The sequence below is a fragment of the Rana temporaria genome, chromosome 11 (assembly GCF_905171775.1).
Source record: "Rana temporaria chromosome 11, aRanTem1.1, whole genome shotgun sequence".
Classification (NCBI taxonomy): domain Eukaryota; kingdom Metazoa; phylum Chordata; class Amphibia; order Anura; family Ranidae; genus Rana; species Rana temporaria.
In genome coordinates, this window is record NC_053499.1 from 20,192,032 (window position 1) to 20,213,255 (window position 21,224).

At 44.2% G+C, this 21,224-nt stretch overlaps 1 protein-coding gene across 5 annotated transcripts in view; it reads left to right on the plus strand.

Moving 5' to 3' along the window:
- The window catches only part of SHANK2 (SH3 and multiple ankyrin repeat domains 2), a 530,251-nt gene that overhangs the window by 332,491 nt on the left and 176,536 nt on the right, over positions 1-21,224 (plus strand). For 3 of the 5 annotated variants that reach the window (XM_040328114.1, XM_040328117.1, XM_040328118.1), the window contains 2 exons: positions 4,593-4,673; positions 6,548-6,672. In XM_040328114.1, coding sequence (XP_040184048.1) covers positions 4,593-4,673; positions 6,548-6,672 — 206 coding nt within the window. The remainder of the gene's footprint in view (positions 1-4,592; positions 4,674-6,547; positions 6,673-21,224) is intronic. The other 2 variants (XM_040328115.1, XM_040328116.1) reach the window with 1 other exon arrangement.

The window sequence follows — 21,224 nt, forward strand, 5'->3', positions numbered from 1 at the left end:
TTCTCTAATAGGCTATTGTTAAAAATTATTATGCATATACTGCAGGATAAAGAAAACGCCTTTTCTGGTTCCCCTCAGGCCATAAGCACCCAGCAGCCTGCTGGTTTACTCCTAACGCAATGTATGTCAAAGAGATGTGGAAGCACTCGCACCAGTGACCTACATACAGGAGGCCCCTATTCTATGGGAGCAATGCATATTCAGAAAAATGAAGGTTGACAGCTCACTAGGAATTCTTGACATTACGGTAGCACCACAGGATATGGTTTGTGTCCCCTAGTGAGCTCATATGCTGTATGTTCAGCCAATAAAAAAGAGCTTTGCAGACATTAGTTCGTAGTTATGAATATTTTAGTTGGACCATTGCACTCTGATGTGCAGTTGACAAGGGAGTTATATACGCCAAGTAACGTGATGGAATATTATACAGTATATACAATAATCCCTTAATTATTCGAAGATTAGACAGAACATTTTGTTCAATAAGCATAGCTTTATTGCAGAAGCAGAATAAAAAGCAGAATATTGTTTTAAGCTGTGGAAATCACTAAACACGACCAGTCAACACTGCGGCCTATTCTGAAAGACGACTATAAGCCATATCATTACGTACTATCATAAGAAATCTATAAATCCTATTATTCCTTTTACTTGTTTGCTTTATTTAAACCTTGTTTTGACAAAATGGGGGGGGCGCAAAACTATAATAAACACACTAGCCCGGATTCAGATACAATTGTGTATCTATTGGCGGGCGTAACGTATCTCAGATACGTTACGCCGCCATAAAAATTAGGGCGCAAGTTCCATATTCAGAAAGAACTTGCGCCCTAAGTTAAGGCGGCGTAGCGTATGTGGTCCGGCGTAAGCCCGCGGAATTCAAATTCTACATGCAGTCGGCGTGTTGTATGGTAATGATGGCTGACCCCACGTAAATTACGTTTTTGGCTAACAGCGCATGCGCCGTCCGTGAACGTATCCCAGTGCGCATGCTCCAAATTACCCGCAAAAAGCCAATGCTTTCGACATGAACGTAAATTACGCCCAGCCCTATTCGCGAACGACTTACGCAAACGAAGTAATCGACGGAAAATTTGACGCTGGCCCGATGTCCATACTTAATATAGGATACCCCTCATATAGCAGGGGTAACTTTACGCGGGAAAAAGCCTAACGTAAACGACGTAAAAAAATGCGCCGGGCGGACGTACGTTTCTGAATCGGCGCATCTACCTAATTTGCATATTCCTTGCGGAAATCTACGGAAGCGCCACCTAGCGGCCAGCGTAAATATGCAGCATAAGATACGACGGTGTAAGAGAGTTACTCTGGGCGTATCTTAGGGAAATCTATGCGTAACTGATTCTACGAATCAGGCGCATAGATACGACCCCTCACACTCCGGAGATACACTGTCGTAACTCCTATCTGAATTCGGGCCACTGAAAAGATTATATCATAAGAGGGAGATTCAGGAAAAGAGATTGAAACAAATGGATTCACCATGCGGAAGGAGAGAGAACAAATGATTCTAGTGGTCTAGTAAGCTGACAAGGGGTGTTTGCCAGCTGCACCATCAAGTTGTAGTGTGAAAATGCTTAGAATAGAACATGAGAAGGAGGAAACAGAACAAGGATGCCAAAAAATAAAGAATAGAGAGGAGAAGCACAATGACCAGGAAACAGAACAAGTGAAAACCTTTTGTTTTCTAGTTTTCATAGAATGGTAAGGAGTGGGAACCCCTAACTAAGTCCCATTAGGGGGGTTCACTCTGTGTGTTTGCACTGGTGACCACTGTCATCCAAAGGTTTTGAATTGTCACCAGAATAGGAGTAGAGTGAAAATCTTCTAATGGGGAGAGATGTTTCAACGGCAACAATCTAAGTGGATTCCTCACATTTCTTGTTGCTTCTTTATCAGTGTTTTGCAACCTTTTTTCAGTCAATGCACCCTTTAAAATCTTGAGGCACCCTATTCTAAAATGTAAAAAAAATGAAACAAATAGTTTTGTATAACGCAGCAACATCCACACATGTAGGACACATAGCTATAGAGGTGATTTATTCTTCCAAAGCAAATACAGTACTGTGTAAAGTGAAATTCCGCGCCTAACTATAGATAAAAATATATAAATATTTATAAGTGTATATAAATAAATTATAAGCTGCTCCTCAATAACACAAGTGATATGTGGACATGATAGAATATAAATAGAGGGCGCTAGGCCCATACAAAATAAGTATAGTGCCGTGAAAAAGTATCTGTTTAGCAATGAAATTGCAACATAGATAACAAAAATAGTATATAAATAAGTCCCAACAGTTGCAGTCGGAGCTGCACTTGAAACCACACACAGTGAATTCAAATATGATCAAAAAATAAAAATAAAATAAAACAGTGAACAAAGTCCAATTGTATTGATACAGTAGTTCTGTGAAAGAAGAAATGCCACCACCGCTTCTGTATAATTTTCAATTCCACCCAAGGTGCTTTAGATAAAGTTTGCTCTTACCAGAGCTCGTTGACCCCTTTAATGAAAAAGATGGTCAACTAAGCTTATGCAGGATTGTGCCTGCAACACATGGAGATACGGGCAGACCACTTTGCAGATTCAGGAACCTCACACGGGATTGTATGCAAAAGAAGAGAGGCCAGGAAGCCAAATAGCGTGATACCGTTTAATTTAAAATGTTAAAATATACATAAAAAACAGCCAAATGGCTCCTTACATTGGGGGGTGCCCATCCGGCACTGAGGCTGCGGACCTGTCACCGCTCAAAGCGGTTCCTATAGTGGGATTCGCTGGGGAATGAAAGCCGCCGCTCACATATATAACCAAACGATCTCTCCGACAGTCCAAAGCACGGGGGGTACGTCACGTGACCAAGCTGCCTCCAAATACAGTACTGACTGGTATTCCAAGGTTTTTCTCTTCTCTCAGTTTCTCTCCCTCACTAAGCTAATGTGACCTCAGAGCTGATGGAGAGGGGCAGGGGAGGGGCAAACAAAGATGCTTTGCATGCACTAGATGTCACCCCTTATCAACTGATGGTGTAATTGGCTGGAAAGTTATAATAGTGCACAATGAAAACCTGTGATTTGTGTAAATAACCACTTTAAGACCACTCACTGCACATATACTGCGGCATGGCGGATCTTTTGCACGAAACAACGTACCTGTATGCCATTTAGTGCAATAGATACTTTGGGCACGCGCATGCCTGATGCGCACCGTGGCCGCGCGCGCAAGCCCGGAGGACTCGATGTCTCCCGGCCACCCGCTAATGCTGCACAGAGAGGCAAAACAGGGATCTGTAAACAAGGCAGATCCCCGTTCTGACAGGGGACTGCATGGAGATCTGCTGTTCCTAGTGATCAGGCACAGCAATCTCTGTGTTGTCCCAGTGAACCCAACCCCCACCCAGTTAGAACACACCCAGAAAACACAGTTAACCCCTTCATCGCCCCCTAGTGTTAACCCCTTCCCTGCCAGTGTCATTTATACATTGATCAGAGCATTATTTTAGCACTGATCACTGTAAAAATGTTACTGGTCCCAAAAAAGTGTCACTTGTGGTCAGATTTGTCCGCCGCAATCGCCGCCATTACCAGTAAAAACTTTAAAAGAAAAGTCCATAAATCTATCCCCTTCGTAGATGCTATAACTTTTGCACAAACCAATCAATATACGCTTATTTCGATTTTTTTGGACCAAAAATATGTAGCAGAATACATATTGGCTAAATGATGAATAAAAAATAAAACTTTTTTTTGATATGTATTATAGCAGAAAGTAAAAAATTATTGTTTGTTTTTTGTTTTTTAAAATTGGCGGTCTTCTTTTGTTTATAGCACAAAGAATAAAAACTGCAGAGGTGATCAAATACCACCAAAAGAAAGCTCTATTTATTGGAAGAAAAGTAAATACATTTTTATCCACCTCCTGGCCTGTAAACAATTTTTTGGCCAATTTTGGCCTAGGCACGGTGGTTGAAAAAGGCTGGTCTACAGGACAGAAAGTGAAGAGAAATATTTTCAATGACACACAGATGGCTGAAGAAACCTGAAAGGGATTTTAACATTTCCAGAATCTATCCTAAACTTTATATGTCTCTTAAGAAGTGAAACCACTTTAAAGTATGTTTAACACAGGCTTTACCTTGTATAGGAGCACTGTGAACAGCAAGCTTTGACAAACTCTTTGCAGAGCTTTTAGCAAGCTTTGTTGAAGCTTTTAAAGTACCATTCAGCTCCAGTTTGTAAATGTTATACACAGATCTTAATGGGAGTGTTGATTGCCACTTTAAACAAGCTGCTGGCAGGCTTCAACAGGCTTTCAACAAGCTTCAAGAAGTTCTGTGTGAAACAGGCCTTAAAGTGTATGTCCAGCCAGAACTTATTTTTCTCTGTTTAGGAAAGAGTACTGTTACTATCCAAAAAAACCAACATGAGTGCTATTCCTTCCCTATGTTATCCAAAACCAGCAACAGTTTTTAGCTTGACCTACACATTAATTGAAATTTCTGAGTCTGTTACCCAAAGTCATATACTAGCTCCAGGGCTCTTCTTCATGTCTTTTGTTTACTTCTCAGTCAGTCACAGACCTGGAACAAACACACTGTCAGTGAAATCAGATCCATATTTTGTTTCCACCTCCTACCAAATAACAAACAGTAAGTAAGCTTTTTTTCAGGTTCAGACCTGCTTAAGATATGACATGTTCATAGGAAGGGGATGACCACACATGGGACTAAGGTTATGAGTTCGGGCCGAACATTGGCTGAACATTGGTTGAATTTTCAGGGTGTCCAGCAGGTCTTAGCCCCGCCAAATGCCTTTCAATGCACTGCACGCTGCACAGTGCATTCTGCACCCTGATTGGGCAAAGTTTTGCCCAATCAGGGCACAGTGAAAGCTGGTTGTTAAGGAGCAGGGCCGGGAAGCTGGGTGTGGCTTCTTTACCAACTGATGAGCCATCAGCTCTCAATGGGCTTCCCTGCTGACAGCTAATAAAAAAAAAATTGCCGGTCAAAAAATAGTAAGAAAAAAAATAAGTCCATACCACACCAACATTTAAAAATCCATACCAGACCCTTATCTGAGCATGCAGGCTGGCAGGTCAGGAAAGGGGGAGGGATGAGCAAGCTCCCCCTCCTGAACCATATCAGACCCCCTTCCCCTTAACATGGGGGGGGGGGGTGGGTGCTTCGAGGCAGGGGGGGGGGAGATCTGCTCTCCCCACCCCAAAGCACCTTGTCCCCATAGATAAGGCTTATCTATTGGTACTGTAAATATCTCCTAAACGTGCACCGTTTAGGAGATATTAACTGTATATGCAGCAAATGATGTAATTGGCACAATCGCTCTGAAGGAACGGCTGCCCGTGTGTTCCTACAGAGCTCTGTGCCATGACCGGTGACCGCACACGTGTGGAAGTGACATCATGCGGCTCCAGCCAGTCACACAGCGATGCATACTAGCACATTATGCCTTTACTTTGCAGGTCAGAAAAAATAAAAAACAGTTTACTTCCTCTTTAAGAATGGGACCCCAGACCTCCCCCCCCCCCCCCATGTCAATGTGTACTTATTCACCAAAAAAGTGTCTAAAAGTAATAAAAACACAGAGGCAGTTTTTGACAATTCCTTTATTAAAATAAAATAAAAAAGTGGTGTCCCCCACCGCACTGTCAGAAACCGAAAAAGAAAAAAAAAACATTCTGCACTCTTTAAAGGGGTTGTAAAGGTACATGTTTTTGAAAAAACATCTGAGGATTAGTGGCCCCCCAGCCCCCCCTGTTTACTTACCTGACCCCTCGAAAGTCCCACACCGTGAACGTGCTGGCTTCTCGGCTCATTCATTGGTTGATTGATAGCAGCGCAGTCATTGGATAGCACTGCTGTCAAACAACGACGCGGCGGGCCGTATGATACAGTCGGCGCCGGCTGTATCACGGGAGTGCGTCCACAAGCTAACACCCTTGGGAGAGCACTTCCCATGAAGGGGGTTAGTTGATGCAGGGAGGAGCCGAGACAGCTGCTGCGGGACCCCAAAAGACCAGGATCGGGGCCACTCTGTGCAAAACGAGCTGCACATTAGAGGTAAGTATGACATGTTTGTTATTTAAAAAAAAAAAAAAAAACGTGAACCTTTAGTGTCCCTTTAATGGCTGACCGCGGAATGCCTCCACCAGGTGATGTCGCCAGGTGGCCCCGCCCTTACCTATATAAGAACTGTCAAACGGTGGAGGAGGCATTCGGTGGTCAGCCGCCAATGAGTGTGGAGCGTTTTTTTTTTTTTTTTTTAATAGCTGGGTGCCGGCAATTGCAACGGCAAGTTAATTTAAATGTGATCTGACTAGTTGTTTTCTCTTTAGAAATTTTGTTTTTGCTGCAACATGTTCTATACATGCTACAGATGCGCCACTTTACAAACAGACTAAAGGGCTACAGAGCACTTTTCCCACCAGTCTGTCACTGGCTTCCTATTCTGAAACGAATTTTCTGGGGTTTTGAGGCTTAATTTTTTTTATTTTTATCCCTTTTAGCGGACACTCCTATTGAGGAATTTAACCCAACACCGGCCTTCCCTGCTCTTCAGTACCTGGAATCAGTGGATGAGGATGGGGTGGCATGGCAAGCCGGCCTGAGGACCGGAGACTTCCTTATAGAGGTAGGCAACATGGGTTTCTGTTTCAAGTTCTGCAAAATCACAAAATGTCTATTACAAATCCACCCTCTCTTAGCTGCTGAAAGCTGATTAGTTGCTGTGGGTCACTGCTACTTTTATTGTGATACTAAAAGATTCCAGTCACCTCTAAGGCCTTGTACACACGGTCGGACAAAACCGATGTGACTGGTTCGTCAGACCGTTTTCATCGGTTCACCTCTGAAGTGGCCGTACGGCCTGATATGTGTACACAACGTCAGTCCAAAATCCAATCGGGTCAGAACGCGGTGACGTCAAACACACGACGTGCTGAATAAAACAAAGTTCAATGCTTCCAAGCATGCGCCGACTTGATTCTGAGCATGCGTGGGTTTTGAACCGATGCTTTTCTGTACTAACCATCGGTTTGGTCCGATCGGGCAGCGGTCCATTGGTTCGGTTTCGAAGCATGTTTTAAAATTTCGGACCGAAGGACAACAGACCGATGGCCTATACACACGGTCGGTTTGGTCCGATTAAACTGAACTTCGGTTTATTCTCATCGGTTCGGTCCGACCGTGTGTACGGGGCCTCAGAGGGTTCCTGGACATGGAGTAGATTCTTCACAAGGCTACATTGATAAGGTAACATGTTGTCTCTGAGGCTGTCATTGTCCAAATGAATGTGACATAGTATGGAATCCTCTCTGAGCACAAGCTACGTTTAGAATTATCTGCGCCAGCCAAGCACAAAGCAATGTCCGAAGTTCCTGGCTTCATGCAGCTGACTCCTATGAGGTCACAGATTTGAATAAAAGGTACTGAACTGCAGATTTTCAGCAAAATTCTGTAAAAAAAAAATGTTTCTAAATATTTTAGCCTGCCTTGCCATGCTTGATCTTGCTGCGAATGTGACAGATTTGCATTAAATGAGCCCAGATTTGTTGTAATACTTCTGTATATCAAAGCTTGTGTTCAGCATGCAATTTTGGATGTTATTCATTGATTTCTCTAGCGATCCGTGTGTTGTAGATGATTTGTTGGAAGAAGATCATGTAAATTGTGCTTGCTTTACTGAAGCTTGACGCATTGTTCAATGTGCTGTGGAGCTGTGTGGCAATGTTATGTAGATCCCAAAAACGATAAGTGACGGTGGAGTGATTTCCAACCTCAATGGACTGAATATGGCTATGAAGCATTTCCAATGTTTACAGGCTGTGCAGAGTAGACACTGGAAAAAAAAAATATTGCTTGATCGGTGGCTGTGGTGTCCTTGTACGGTCATATTTTGGTGTTTGTACCATGATGTTTGTGTTCAAGGAAAACAAGGTTGGTTTACTTGTGATACGTTTTATTATTAGCAAGGTAATATGACAAAGGTGTGCTTCAGTGCTGGGTGCTTGCTTGATGAACTGGGATTTAAAGCGGAAGTAAACTCATCCATTTAACGGTTTTAAAAAAAAAAACAGTTACATTTCCGGCACCAATATAAGTCTCCCATTGGTGCTCTTAACCAAACTTTCAAACCATCCAATGACTGGTGTCATAACTGATCACTAACGAGCAGGGCCCTCTGATCCCTCCTGTATTAATTTGTATTGTGACTGTACTGTCTTCCCTGATGTAAAGCGCTGCGCAAACTGTTGGCGCTATATAAATCCTGTATAATAATAATAATAATGTGTGCAACACCATGGCAGTTATAGATTAAACACAAGCCAATATGGCAACTTCCTTGGCTGAACACAATAGGAGGGTTTACTTCCACTTTAAGTGCACTGATGTTTTGCAGTACCAAACTGAAGAGTTTGATGCTTTCCTAAACATTTTTTATTTTTTGTGAGCTGATGGTAAAACGAAAAATAAATAAATAAATAAATAAATAATATCATGAGTTGAAGCCTGTTCCTGCCATGCTTAAAGTATATATAAAACCAAATTGTTATTTCTTAAAGTTTTGCATGGAGTAGGGAAGTGTTCAAAACCTTATCAAGCTATTTATTGTTGCTTTTTGCCCATTGAGGAGATTCACCTTAATAATTTTTCCTGGTGACTATTGTCTCTGGGGGGAAAAAAATAATGGGAAATCCAAAATCTTAGGCCGCGTACACACGGTCGGTCCATCCGACTAGAATGGTCCGTCGGACCGTTTTCATCGGTTCACCGCTGAAGCGGACTGATGGTCTGATGTGCCTACACACCATCGTTCCAAAAATCGATCGGGTCAGAACGCGGTGACGTCAAACACACGACGTGCTGAATAAAACGAAGTTCAATGCTTCCAAGCATGCGTCGACTTGATTCTGAGCATGCACAGGTTTTGAACCGATGCTTTCTGTACAAACCATCAGTTTGGACCGATCGGGCAGCGGCCATCTGTTCGATTTTAAAGCATGTTTTAAAATTTTGGACCGATGGGCTATACACACGGTCGGTTTGGACCGATAAAACTGAACCTCGGTCCATTCTCATCGGTTTTGTTCGACCGTGTGTACGCGGCCTTACAGTTTTCACGGGTGGAGAGGCCTATCTGGTGATAACTATCCAAGAGTGGATTCACTGTTGGGTCTCTGGGACAAGAAGTGAAGTAAAATCAGCCCACACATAAGGGTTTCAACCCTTCTCTACTCTATCCAAAACCTAAAAAACAGCCTATAGATATATTTTAACTGTTGTAAACTAGATTACATTCTTCTTCTATCTTATTAACAACCTTAGAACTATCTGTTACTAAAGTAACTTGGTAAACCTTTTGTGCAGTGGCGGCCCGTCCATAGGGGGCGCCCGGGCGCCGCCCCCCCCTCCTGTAGTGACCAAAAAAAAAAAAAATGAAAAAAAAAAAATAAATTTTTTTTAAAACGGCCCCTTTAAGAAAAAATGTCATTCAATTTTTTTTTTCTTTTTTAAGTTCACTTGGGCGCTGGTCACCAGTGCCCTATGGGAAGCACCACGTCAATGCAATCACGAGATTGCAGACGTGGCGCTTCATCTTCGGGCGCAATGCAAACTGCCGATTAGCTTCCGCCCGTATAATCACTATGGGCTCTGGGCTGGAGGATTGTTGTTTGCATCGTAGCTGTTACTTCCGGGTTTTGTGGAATAGACAAACCGGAAGTGATGTCACTTCGGCAGATCAGTTCTTTGCATGGCCCGAGCGGAGCTGAAAGCAAGGTAAGAAGACAGAGAGAGCCACACTTACCATGCTAAGATAGTTTGTCCTTGCTAGATCGACCCCACACATCCCACTCTGATCACCAATGACTGTCTGTGCAGTTTTCTGTACAATAGTCCTCCGGCTCCAGGCTGTCCACTCCTGATTCAGATGTATTTAGTATTTGTGCAAGGCAAGGGGTGCGTGCATGTTCCTGACCTGTATAACCAACACATGCTTCCTGGGCCAACTCTCAGCAGGCTGGTGCTGTGCAATGCATTCACCTGATGTCCCCTGGAAAGGATGTAGAACTACAAATACCAGCATGTTATTGTGTATGGCTCCAAGGTGGATGGGTGTCCAGGTGTTTTCCTAGCACTGCAGGGACTTGTAGTCCCATACATGGGAGATTGCATAAACCAGAGTCCTAGCAGAAGATGAAGAACTACAAGTCCCAGCATAGGGCTCCAAGTAAATAAGTGGTCATGTGATGCTGGGACTTGTAGTCCCTTACCTAAGAAAATTGCATGAACCGGAGTCTTAGGAGGGAGAGGCTGGAGAACTACAAATCTCAGCAGGCTGGTGTGCAATGTATGATCCTGATCTCCCCAGGAGAGGGTGGAGAACTACAAGTCCCAGCAAGAAATAGTATAGGGCTCCAACATAGATGGGTACACATGTGATGCTGGGACTTGTAGTCCCAAACATGGGATATAGCATGAACCTGCAGAACCTAGCAGAGGATGAAGAACTACAAGTCCCAGCAGGTTATAGCATATTGCTCCAAAGTGGCAGAGTTTCCATGCGATGCTGGGACTTGTAGTCCCTTGCCTAAGAGAATTGCATGAACCAGAGTCTTAGGAGGGAGAGAATGGAGAACTACAAATCTCAGCAGGCTGGTGTGCAATGCATGATCCTGATCTCTCCAGGAGAGGGTGGAGAACTACAAGTCCAGGCAGGTTATAGTATAGGGCTCCAAGGAGGATGGGTGCCCGTGCGATGCTGGGACTTGTAGTCCCATAATTGGGAATTGCATGCACCAGATTTCTATGATGCTAGTATTGTAGTCCCACACATACATAGGGAACTAAATCAGCTGGGGACCTAGCAGATTGTAACTTAAAACTCGAAGGATGATGAGTGGTCATGGCTTTTTTTTTCCAATGCTGGGACTTGTAGTAGTGTTGTAAGAAGAAGAGGCTGTTGTCTGGAGGAGCGTGTCTGTCTGCCCTGCCACCCTGTGCTGGTCTGAGGGGGGGTGATTGCTGTGTCCTCCACCCCCTGCCATGTGTATAGGGTAAAGCACTGTAGCTAACCTGATTGGGGGGGTTGCAGAATGCGGATTTGTGCGATTTACAGGGTGTAGAATGCAGATATATGTGATTTACTAACATTTTTTTCATTTGTTTGCGTGATCTGTAAGGCTGCGCTATATACCATGATCTGTGATGCTGGGGCTGTATACTCTGTCCTTTGATGCTGGGGCTGTATACTCTGTGCTGTGATTCTGGGGCTGCATACTCCTGACACTGAGTGGAATAAGGGGAAGGAGTGGGTGGATTCTAAAGGGGTGTGGCTTATGAGAAGTGGGAGGGGCCAAACGTGGAGGGACGGGGTCTTGCGCCCCCTCATCCTAAATCTTCACCAGCCGCCACTGCTTTTGTGTCTTTACATGTGATGAGCTGTCACTGGTCATTGTTGATATTAAAAAAGGCTGCTCAAGCCTCTGGGGAGCATCAAAATCAGAGCCCACTGTATTAACTATGACTAAGCACTGTTGAGAGTGTGAAACGCGTCAGTTTTTTTTTATCCTGTACCCTGCTGTGGTTTGTACTTTTGTTATTTTGCACAATAAAGGCGTTTTTATTAAAGTGCGGCTGTCCAGACCTTCCCTCTTCTAATTATGCAAACCTTGACTTACCTCTCACATCAGTAGGCCAAGTCAACTCTTTTCTGTGGTTATGTAGTTTTATCTCCTGGTGAGAGCGTAATAGGTTTAAAGGCAAACAGTGTTACGTTAATGTGTTTGTGTGTGTTCTATGATAAATATAATTGCTTTGCTTAATTCATTTATTTTGTCTTTGGTTTATCACTGATAGATTTTCTCACGTGCCCCATATTGCTTGGGAATCATCCTTTATTCATATTTTTCTCCTAATAAATTACAGATGGGATTTCCGTGAATGGCTTTTCTCCTTGGTGTGTAGGCCACATGACCACACTTCCATTTCCCCTCTCCCCCTCTTTTAGCATGGTACCACCTGTCCCTAAAATGACACATTTATGCACTCGACAGGTACTGAAGCAATGCATTGTGAGAGGCAACGTCAGGAGCAGCTTGGCCCTTAATACACCTTATGAGAGGGTGTAGACTGGGGTATTTAAAGATAACAGTAACAGTTAGGGGTGCAACGGATCAAAAAACTCACGGTTCGGATCGTTCCTCGGATCAGGAGTCACGGATCGGATCATTTTTCGGATCGGCAAAAAAATAAAAAAAATTCTCCCCCACTGTAATATCCACATCTCCCCCCCCCCACTGTAATATCCACACCCCCCCCACTGTAATATCCACATCTCCCCCACTGCAGTGGCGTCACTAGGGTTGGTGTCACCCGGTGCAGAAAAAAATTGTGTCACCCCCCCCACCAACTATAGTCCCCCCTCAGTGCAGACACCCCCTCCCAGGTAGTAACAGGCAGACACCCCCTCCCAGGTAGTAACAGGCAGACACCCCCTCCAGGTAGTAACAGACAGACACCCCCCCCCAGGTAGTAACAGGCAGACACCCCCCCAGGTAGTAACAGGCAGACACCCCCCCCAGGTAGTAACAGACAGACACCCCCCAGGTAGTACAGGCAGACAAGCCCCCCCCCCCAGGTAGTACTCCCAGCGGTGTGTCCCACGAGTGCTGGCTCCTCCTCCTCTGTGGGTGTAAACAGAGACGAGAGCCGCCGCCGGGTGTACCAAGATGGCCGCGGCTCCAGAGCTAGGCCGAAGCTGCGGCCTTTCCTAATGTTATGGCCGTGGCTCCGGAGCTAGGCCGAAGCCGCGGCCTTTCCTAATGCACAAGGGCCACATTGTAGATTTTACAAATATTCGAGGGCCAAAAAAAAAAGTTATTTGTAAATGAATAACATTTAAATAAATATGACTAATGAATACATCTGTGTCCCCCATCAGTGGCGTTTCCGCACATCTGTGTCCCCTACCAGAGTCTTTCCCATTTCTGTGTCCCCCACCAGTCTCCTTTATATCTGTGAAGCACGTTTCCATTTTTGCCTCTTACATTGTTGTCAGAATGAGTACATGCACACACTACAGCTCTCTTGCACAACCCATCTCCGTCCTGTTGCTATACAAGCAGGCTGAAATCGGAAGGATCGCTGACAAAGAGCGGGCAGGAGCTGGGAGGTGCTGCACTGGTGACATCATTGGTCAGCGTGGAAGGCTGCGGGGAAGCAGCTTTGTTTCCAGGACTTGCTGTGCATAAGGCTGATGACAGCAGGTGTTTTTAAATGCAAGCAGATTGGCAATGCTGTAGCGGCAGAGTCGCTGCATACCGGACATAATGCGCAAGCGGGCCAGATGTGGCCCGAGGGCCGGGGGTTTGAAGACCCCAGTTCTAATAGAACAGAGGCTAGGGAGCAAGTTGCAGAGTTGTTTTGCTTGGGAGAGTGCATGTGATCAGCACAGGGACAATCAGCACTGTCCAGGCAGAGGATCAGGGGGCTTGTAGGCTCATAGGACAGTCAGAGTACAATGAAAACTCTTCCTACAAGCTTTAACAAAATACTGATAGAAGACACAAGACTCCTACATACTGATGATGAGAAAAGGTATTTGGCAGTTTATATTTACTAAAATAATTGCATTTCCATGTTCTGTGTACTGTGGGAAACCAGAAATAGTGAATGCAGGCTCCTGGATTTAGTAAAACTTTAAGGCCCCTTTTCACACGGGGCGGATCCACTCAGCGGACTCTTCTACTGTAGCTCAGCGTCGGATTGCTCTGTTGATCCCTGCTGAGCAGGCGGATGACAGGTTTGTCTCCGCTCACTGTGCAGGGACGGACCTGTCAGAACCCCACTGTGTCTATGGAAAGATCGGATGAAAAGGGACACCATCCGATCTGCTGGTGAACATATTGCCATCCATCTGTTTTCAGCAGATCTTGTCGGAACGGATGGCAGGTGGGTGTCAGCGGACACATCTTCGCTGACATCCGCCTGCCCATACAAGTGAATGGGTGGCCTGCTCAGATCCGCCTGAAAAACAAACGGGTGGATCTTTGCAGGCCGATCGTCTGAAAGGGGCCAAAGGCTTTAGAACCACTTTAATTATTATAAATGTACAAAATATTTGTACTTGCCCACTTACTTACTTTGTTAGTACCTGAGAGCTCAGTGTGTCAGGAGGTGAAAAGTCAGCTGAAGTCAAGTGAGAGGGCAGCAACTGTCGGACACACCTCGGTCTGACTCTCAAACTAGAGTCAGATAAGTAAAGTAAAGTTAAATACTAAGGCAAATATATTTGTCATAAGCAACTATGATTAAGGGGGTTGTAAAGGTTTGTTTTTTTTATTTTCTAAATAGGTTCCTTTAAGCTAGTGCTAGTTACATTTTCCTTAAATTTTCCTTCTAAATGTTTTTTTTCTTTGTCTGAATTCCTCACTTCCTGTGTGGGAGACCCCCTCAGGCATGTAGTGCAATGGGAGGGGGGGCGAGCATGCTGACTAACCCCCAGCCAGAACGGCTCGGATGATGGGGCAAGCTTACTGAGGAGAAACAGGAAGTGAGAAATTCAGACAAAGAAAAAAAAAACACTTAGAAGGGAAATGGAAGGAAAATGTAAGTGAACCAACAATGGACCAGCTTTAAGGAACCTATTTGGAAAAAAAAAAAAAAAACCTTTACAACCCTTTTAAGATTCTTAAAGCCCCATACACACTATCAGTTTTCCTGCAGGTTTTTCTCTTCAGGTTTACCAAAACCATCTAATATGAGGTCAAACCTCAAGAGTTTCAATTTGTATGCAATTAGGCTGGCCCTTGCACTACATGGTTTTGGTAAATCTGAAGAGAAAAACCTGCAGGAAAACTGATAGTGTGTATGGGGCTTTACAGCCACAACTGGTTCTCTTAAATGCCTTCTGTAGCATTCGCTATGTATTTCAGTGGTGATAGATGTTTCTTTAAAGGTTGACTTTATTCTTCATATCATAATGTCCAGGAATCAGATAACAGAATTTTCTTTCTATCGACTTATGCACATCGAACATAGAACTACACAATGCTTAATGATTCCATGGGTTTGTGAGTAAAACAGGTTACATTGTTAGTGTACAGCAGAAATTCATTCCACCAGCATCCAATTAGCGAGTGATTTCATGGCTAATAGGAAAATGGGCAGACAAGATGGGCCATGTGGTCCTGCACCATCCAGTGTTCTCATACAATTAACTAGTGTGAGCATTCCAACATGGCTGCCCTTGTGGTGGAAGTGCCGGGGCTTGGGTTGCTATGGAGACAGGAACCGTAGTCCTGGGTGCTGAATTTAGCTGTTTGATACTGAGCTAAGGAAGTGGTTGATATGCAGCACGCCAGATAGAAATGAAGGTTAAGAGATGGTTGGCATTTTGCTGTTTGTGCACACAGGAGATGGGAATTTTGTGGTATACAGCTGATCGTCATCCATCACTATTTGTAACATAATGGCTCCTTAGATCCAGCAGTGAAAACGATGTATCTGTATTATATCACTGAGAATTTTCAGTAGTCAGGCTTTAAGGCAGTGCACAGAGCATTCAATCGATGTGAAGGATGCTAACTCAGCAACCAAATACATTTTGGTTTGCAGTCAGTGCAAGCTGATTGGTTGCTATGAGTTACTATACTTTGTACATTGCTTGTTGCCTTACTAAAAGAGACTTGTGATGCTTACATAAGGTCAAAGAAGAACTAACTTGTCATACCTTGTGGTCACTGTGTTTCTGTATGGAGACGGCCATCTTGGTAGAGGCAGGGTTTTACTTCCTCATGTCACAGTCTCCAGCATAGAGGACAGTGAGCAGCACAGTAGTGACATCACCAAATATCATTCCAAATGTCCTGAGGCTAGCAGGCAAAATGCTGCAGTGCCTTAGATTACGCACTGCAGATATACAGCTATGAGGCTGTAGGCAAAGGAGTGCCTAGACACCCTCACATATTAGGGAGTATTCTGCTATTTATCAGGAGGAATTCAGGACATAGTGTACTTTTTTCAGGGTACTGTGTAGGCACACTTACCATTGTTTTAGGGATGCACCAATACCATTTTTTTTAGGACAAGGCACCGATACTTTTTCTCAAGTGTTCGCCAATATCAATTATCGATACCTATTTTTAGTGTCATTTTATTAGGGCATAAACATCAAAGAAAAATGAGCATGTCCCCTCCAATCACTTATGGATACTACTTCTTGGTTTTCCCATGGGATAACATCCCTCTTTTTCTTGTAGTCATTTTATTAGGGCTTGTTTACACCATACATGCATATAAACTGATGGGAAAATGCATGTATTTCACTTGCAGAGACATTAGTTTCACATCAGATTCAGATTAGTGTGACTTGAAAAGGAGTCCTGTGCGATCTCAGTCCTGTCCTGGTGCGAGTTCTAATCTCATACACTACAATTCGCATTGGAACCTGACCCGCACCTGAAATCGCACTGCAAACCAGCCTAGATGGTAGCATATACACAAGTACATGTGTAATGCTTAGTTCGGCATCGATAAAAGTATCGATTGGTGCAACCCTACATTGTACAGATGTTTCCAATTTTCACTTATTGAGTTCAGTTTAACTTTGAAGCCCAACTCTGAGCAAAAACCCCCTTTAACACACATTGCCTGATATTATGTCTACTTGGAGAAGCAAATTATACTCACCCCAGTCTCCCTTATCCAGGGCCGATGATGCAGCAGAACTTGGCAGTCCCATTCAGTTCCCTTGGGCTGATGCCAGTCCTCTTTTGAATCTTGAGGGAACCTCTCCACTGGACAACCAAAGGGAACTGTCCATGTCATACAGGCAGTGTTATCCCAGAGTTGGGCTTTAGGTAAAACTGTACTCCATATGTAAGACAGGCAAATGTTATATACTCACATCACATGCTTTCAATCTCCATTTTTTTACACCCCTTGTTTATACGTGCTTTTGTATCTATCACACAACATGCAGTGAAGGTCCTCCTTCATCGCGGTCTTCCTCATCCATATTCCAATTATTGTACGGGGGGCAATGATATTACTACAGTCTAGGTGCAAAATCATACATCAATCATCACCAAGCTTCATTTGTCATGTAAGGCTGCATTCACACCTGAGCGTTTTGTCGCCTGAAGCGCGACGCTCAAAAACGCTAGAGGGGAAAAAATACATTATTCTCTATGGAGATGGTTCACATCTCCACTCCAAAACGCCTGACGCCGAACACCTGAAGCTTAAACAAGTTCCGGACCCTTTTTTGTCGCGCAAATCGGGCGGTTTGGGCGTTTTTTGAGCGTTTGTATTTCCCATAGAAAGTAATGGAAACGCTCGATTCAAGCGACTAGCGTGACAACGAGCGTTTGCTACGGGCGTTTTGTCGCTTTAATCAATAGAACATTTCACCCAGGCAGAAGATAAAAAAATCTACAAACATAGCAACAAGTGATGAAAAGATGATAATTTTTCCTATTGGCTAAAATAAAAAACGTCGAAGTACAAAAACGTCGGACGACGCTGTATGCAAACGCACAAATACGCATTAATACGCGCGTCCAACCCCCTGGAAAAAACAACCAAAAACGCCACGCTCAGGTGTGAATGCAGCCTAAGTGCCCATTCTGTACAGATCCTTCTCTATTAGGCCACTATGCTGCTGAGTTTTAGTAATTTTACGTAGCTTTTTGACATCAACCAAAATGGCAACATTGCTTTCCATTTCATACATCAGGTTATTAATATAAAAAAAGATAAGGAAGACTTTTTGATGTCAGCATTCGCTTTCCTGGATTAGCAGCTCACATAAAATGTTTGCCTGGAGACGCTGTTCAAAAATAAACACACTGCAAACTAGAAATGGTCTACAAGAGGGAAAGCCAATATTTCATCTTAGCTGGGGTGAGTAAAGTTATCAGCCGTGGCGTGTTAACAGCCTGTATTTGTGAAATAAAAGACTGTGTTTTGCTATGGAGAGGTGAGCAGTATACAATGTGACCTGGGTGTTCAGTGTAAAGACCATTTACAGTAAGCCTCTATTTTCACCCTCCAAGCTATTCACACAATTGAATGGTGAGAAAACCGCCTTCCTTACATAGAGCTCTTTTTGTGTTCCTATTTGGCTAGATCTGGAAGATTTCACAGAGGATGGCTATAGCTAGATAAATTATTTTACAGATAGACTATGGCCCGGATTCACAAAGGACTTACGACGGCGTATCTCCACGTACGCCGTCGTAAGTTCGAATGTGCGCCGTCGTATCTATGCGCCTGATTCTTAGAATCAGTTACGCATAGATTTGGCCAATATATGAGCGTCGTAAGTCTCCTGCGCCGTCGTATCTTGGGGTGCATATTTACGCTGGCCGCTAGGTGGCGCTTCCGTTGATTTCCGCGTCGAATATGCAAATGAGCTAGATACGCCGATTCACGAACGTACTTGCGCCCGGCGTATTAAAATACGCCGTTTATGTAAGGCGTTTGACCGGCGTAACTTTACCCCTCATAAAGCAGGGGTAAGTCATGTTAGGTATGGACGTCGGAAACGTTGGAACAGCGTCGTATTTTACGTAGTTTGCCTAAGTCGTCCGTGAATGGGGATGGGCGTAGGTTACGTTCACGTCGACTAAACATTGAGCCGGTGTAAGTTAGGGAGAAAATTCGACGTGATACTGAGCATGCGCGCGCATGCGCCGTTCGTAAAGCGCATCATTTACGTGGGGTCACGAATCATTTACAATCACGTCCACTACCAGCCTAGTTTGAATTAGGCGGGCTTACGCCGGCCCATTTACACTACGCCGCCGTAACTTAGGGCGCAAGTTCTTTCTGAATACGGGACCTGCCGCTCTAAGTTACGGCGGCGTAGTGTATCTGAGATACGCTACGCCCGCCTAAAGATAGGCGCTTCTTTCTGAATCTGGCCCATTGTATATACAGTATATTTTACACTTGTTAAAGAATAATTCAAGGTATGAATATTTTATACATAGTTACATTGGTCCAGCTTGGCCCAATATAGCTATGTATATACCATACCTGGCTGATGCTCCTATAAGCTGGAAATCACTGAAGTAGTCACTGCTACTCCATTGCTCTCCACTTGCTTTTGGGTCCCACGCTGAGCGGCTGCACCTACTTTGCTACCTTACTTAACACAGGACATTGGCTGCTCATCACGAGCGCCATTTAGAGATTGCTTTGCATTTTCTGAATGAATGCAAAGTGTTCTCTGATTGGATGGGGTTAAGAGGCTGGGCATTTTTGTCACGTTTTCCGCCCTGTCCGATCATAGAGCGATTTGCATTCCGTCAGAATGCACAGCCTTCTCTGAATGGCGCCTATGCGGCCAATGACCAACCTTCAGTGTTCAGTAAGCAGGAATGCAGTTGCTCGCAGGACCCGGAAGCAGGTGGAGATCACTGGAGTAGTGGTGTCTACTTCAGTGATTTCCAGCCTCTAGGGGCATTGGTCAGGTATGGCAGTGGGGCCCCAACAGGTCATGTTTTCAGGCCAGCCATAATTTTGAACAGGTGATTTGATCAGTTTCACCGCCTTAGGCCTCGTACACACGACCGAGAAACTCGACGGGCGAAACACATCGTTTTGCTCGTCGAGTTCCTTGTGAAACCGTCGAGAAACTCGACAAGCCAATTTTCTCCATTCCCTTCAAGGAAATAGAGAACATGCTCTCTTTTTGGCTCGTTGAGTTTCTCGACAGTTTCCTCGACGAAAGTGTACACGCGACCGGTTTCCTCGGCAAAAAATATCTCCCAGCAAGTTTCTTGCTGGTTTTTGCCGAGGAACTCGGTCGTGTGTACGAGGTCTTAGTAATTACCACAGCCATTTCATCTGAGGGAAATCCTAAAAACGTGACCTGTTGGGGCACCTTGAGGACTTCAGTTGAGAAACACTGCGGTATGGTATATACAGAGTTACATTGATTCAAGCTGGATAAATGTAACTATGTATGAAATACCTATACCTGGAATTCTTCTTCAAGTTCCATATCAACACAATGTAGAAGACTTCAAGGGCGAGGGTTCTAAAATACAGCAAATCTATTGGAGGAGGCCAAGCTGTAGGGTTGTTTTAAAAGATTATACAAGGTTTTGTAGGTGAGGAACAGGTATGTGTATAAATTCCAGCATATATACCATAGTTTGTAGATGCTATAACTGATTTATTTAATATACCCTTATTGGGATTTTGTTTTACCAAAGACATGGAACTTATTAGAAAATATATTGTTTATATATAAAAAAAAAACTAGTGGTGATCAAACACCACCAGACAGAAGCTCTATTTGTGTGAAAAAAATTATAAAGATTTAATTTGTGTACAGCGTTACATGACCAAGAAAATGCCAGTTAAAGCGGTGTTCCGGACTAAAAATTTAAAATAAAAGCCAGCAGCCACTTACCTGTCCTGGAGTCCCTCGATGTCGGAACCACAGCTGATGTTTCCATCTGCTGTCAGGTGCTGCCGCCGCCATTACGGGTAAGGGAACCTGGCAGTTTAGCCTTTCGGCTTCATGCCGGGAACCCTACTGCAGTGGTCATCAACCCTGCCCTACAGGGCCCACTAACAGGCCAGGTTTGCAAGATAACTGAAATACATCACAGGTGATATAATTTGCTGCTCAGTGATTGCAGTATTCTAGACTGCATCTCCCCATGGTAATACATAAAACCTGGCCTGTTAGTGGGCCCTGTAGGGCAGGGTTGATGACCACTGCCCTACTGCACATGCGCGAGGCCCCACTCCTCTCTCCTATTGGCCCGGCGACAGGGGGAGAAGGAGAGAGTCCCGCGGTGACATCACAGGCCGCAGCCTGGACTCCCGGAAGTGGGAATTGTGGCACCGGAGGAGGGATCAGATGAGCGGAACTCCGCTTTAAAGTAGAGCAGTGCTCAATGGCACAAATGGTCTGGTAATGAAGGGGGTAAAACCTTCAAGAGGTCAAGTGGTTAAAATGCATACATGTAGCATTTTAATACAACGCACTGCACATGACACCAGCGTTCTGGTATGAACAACCATCTTCTATATGTCCATGCAGTGATCTGCATTGTTCCAGTGCAGTAAAATGCAGCTCAATGCAGCTCAATGCAGTATGTGTGAATAGGCCCTAAGTGTTTCTTGTTCAGATAACTCTGTGGTTAGTAACCACTTCTTTGT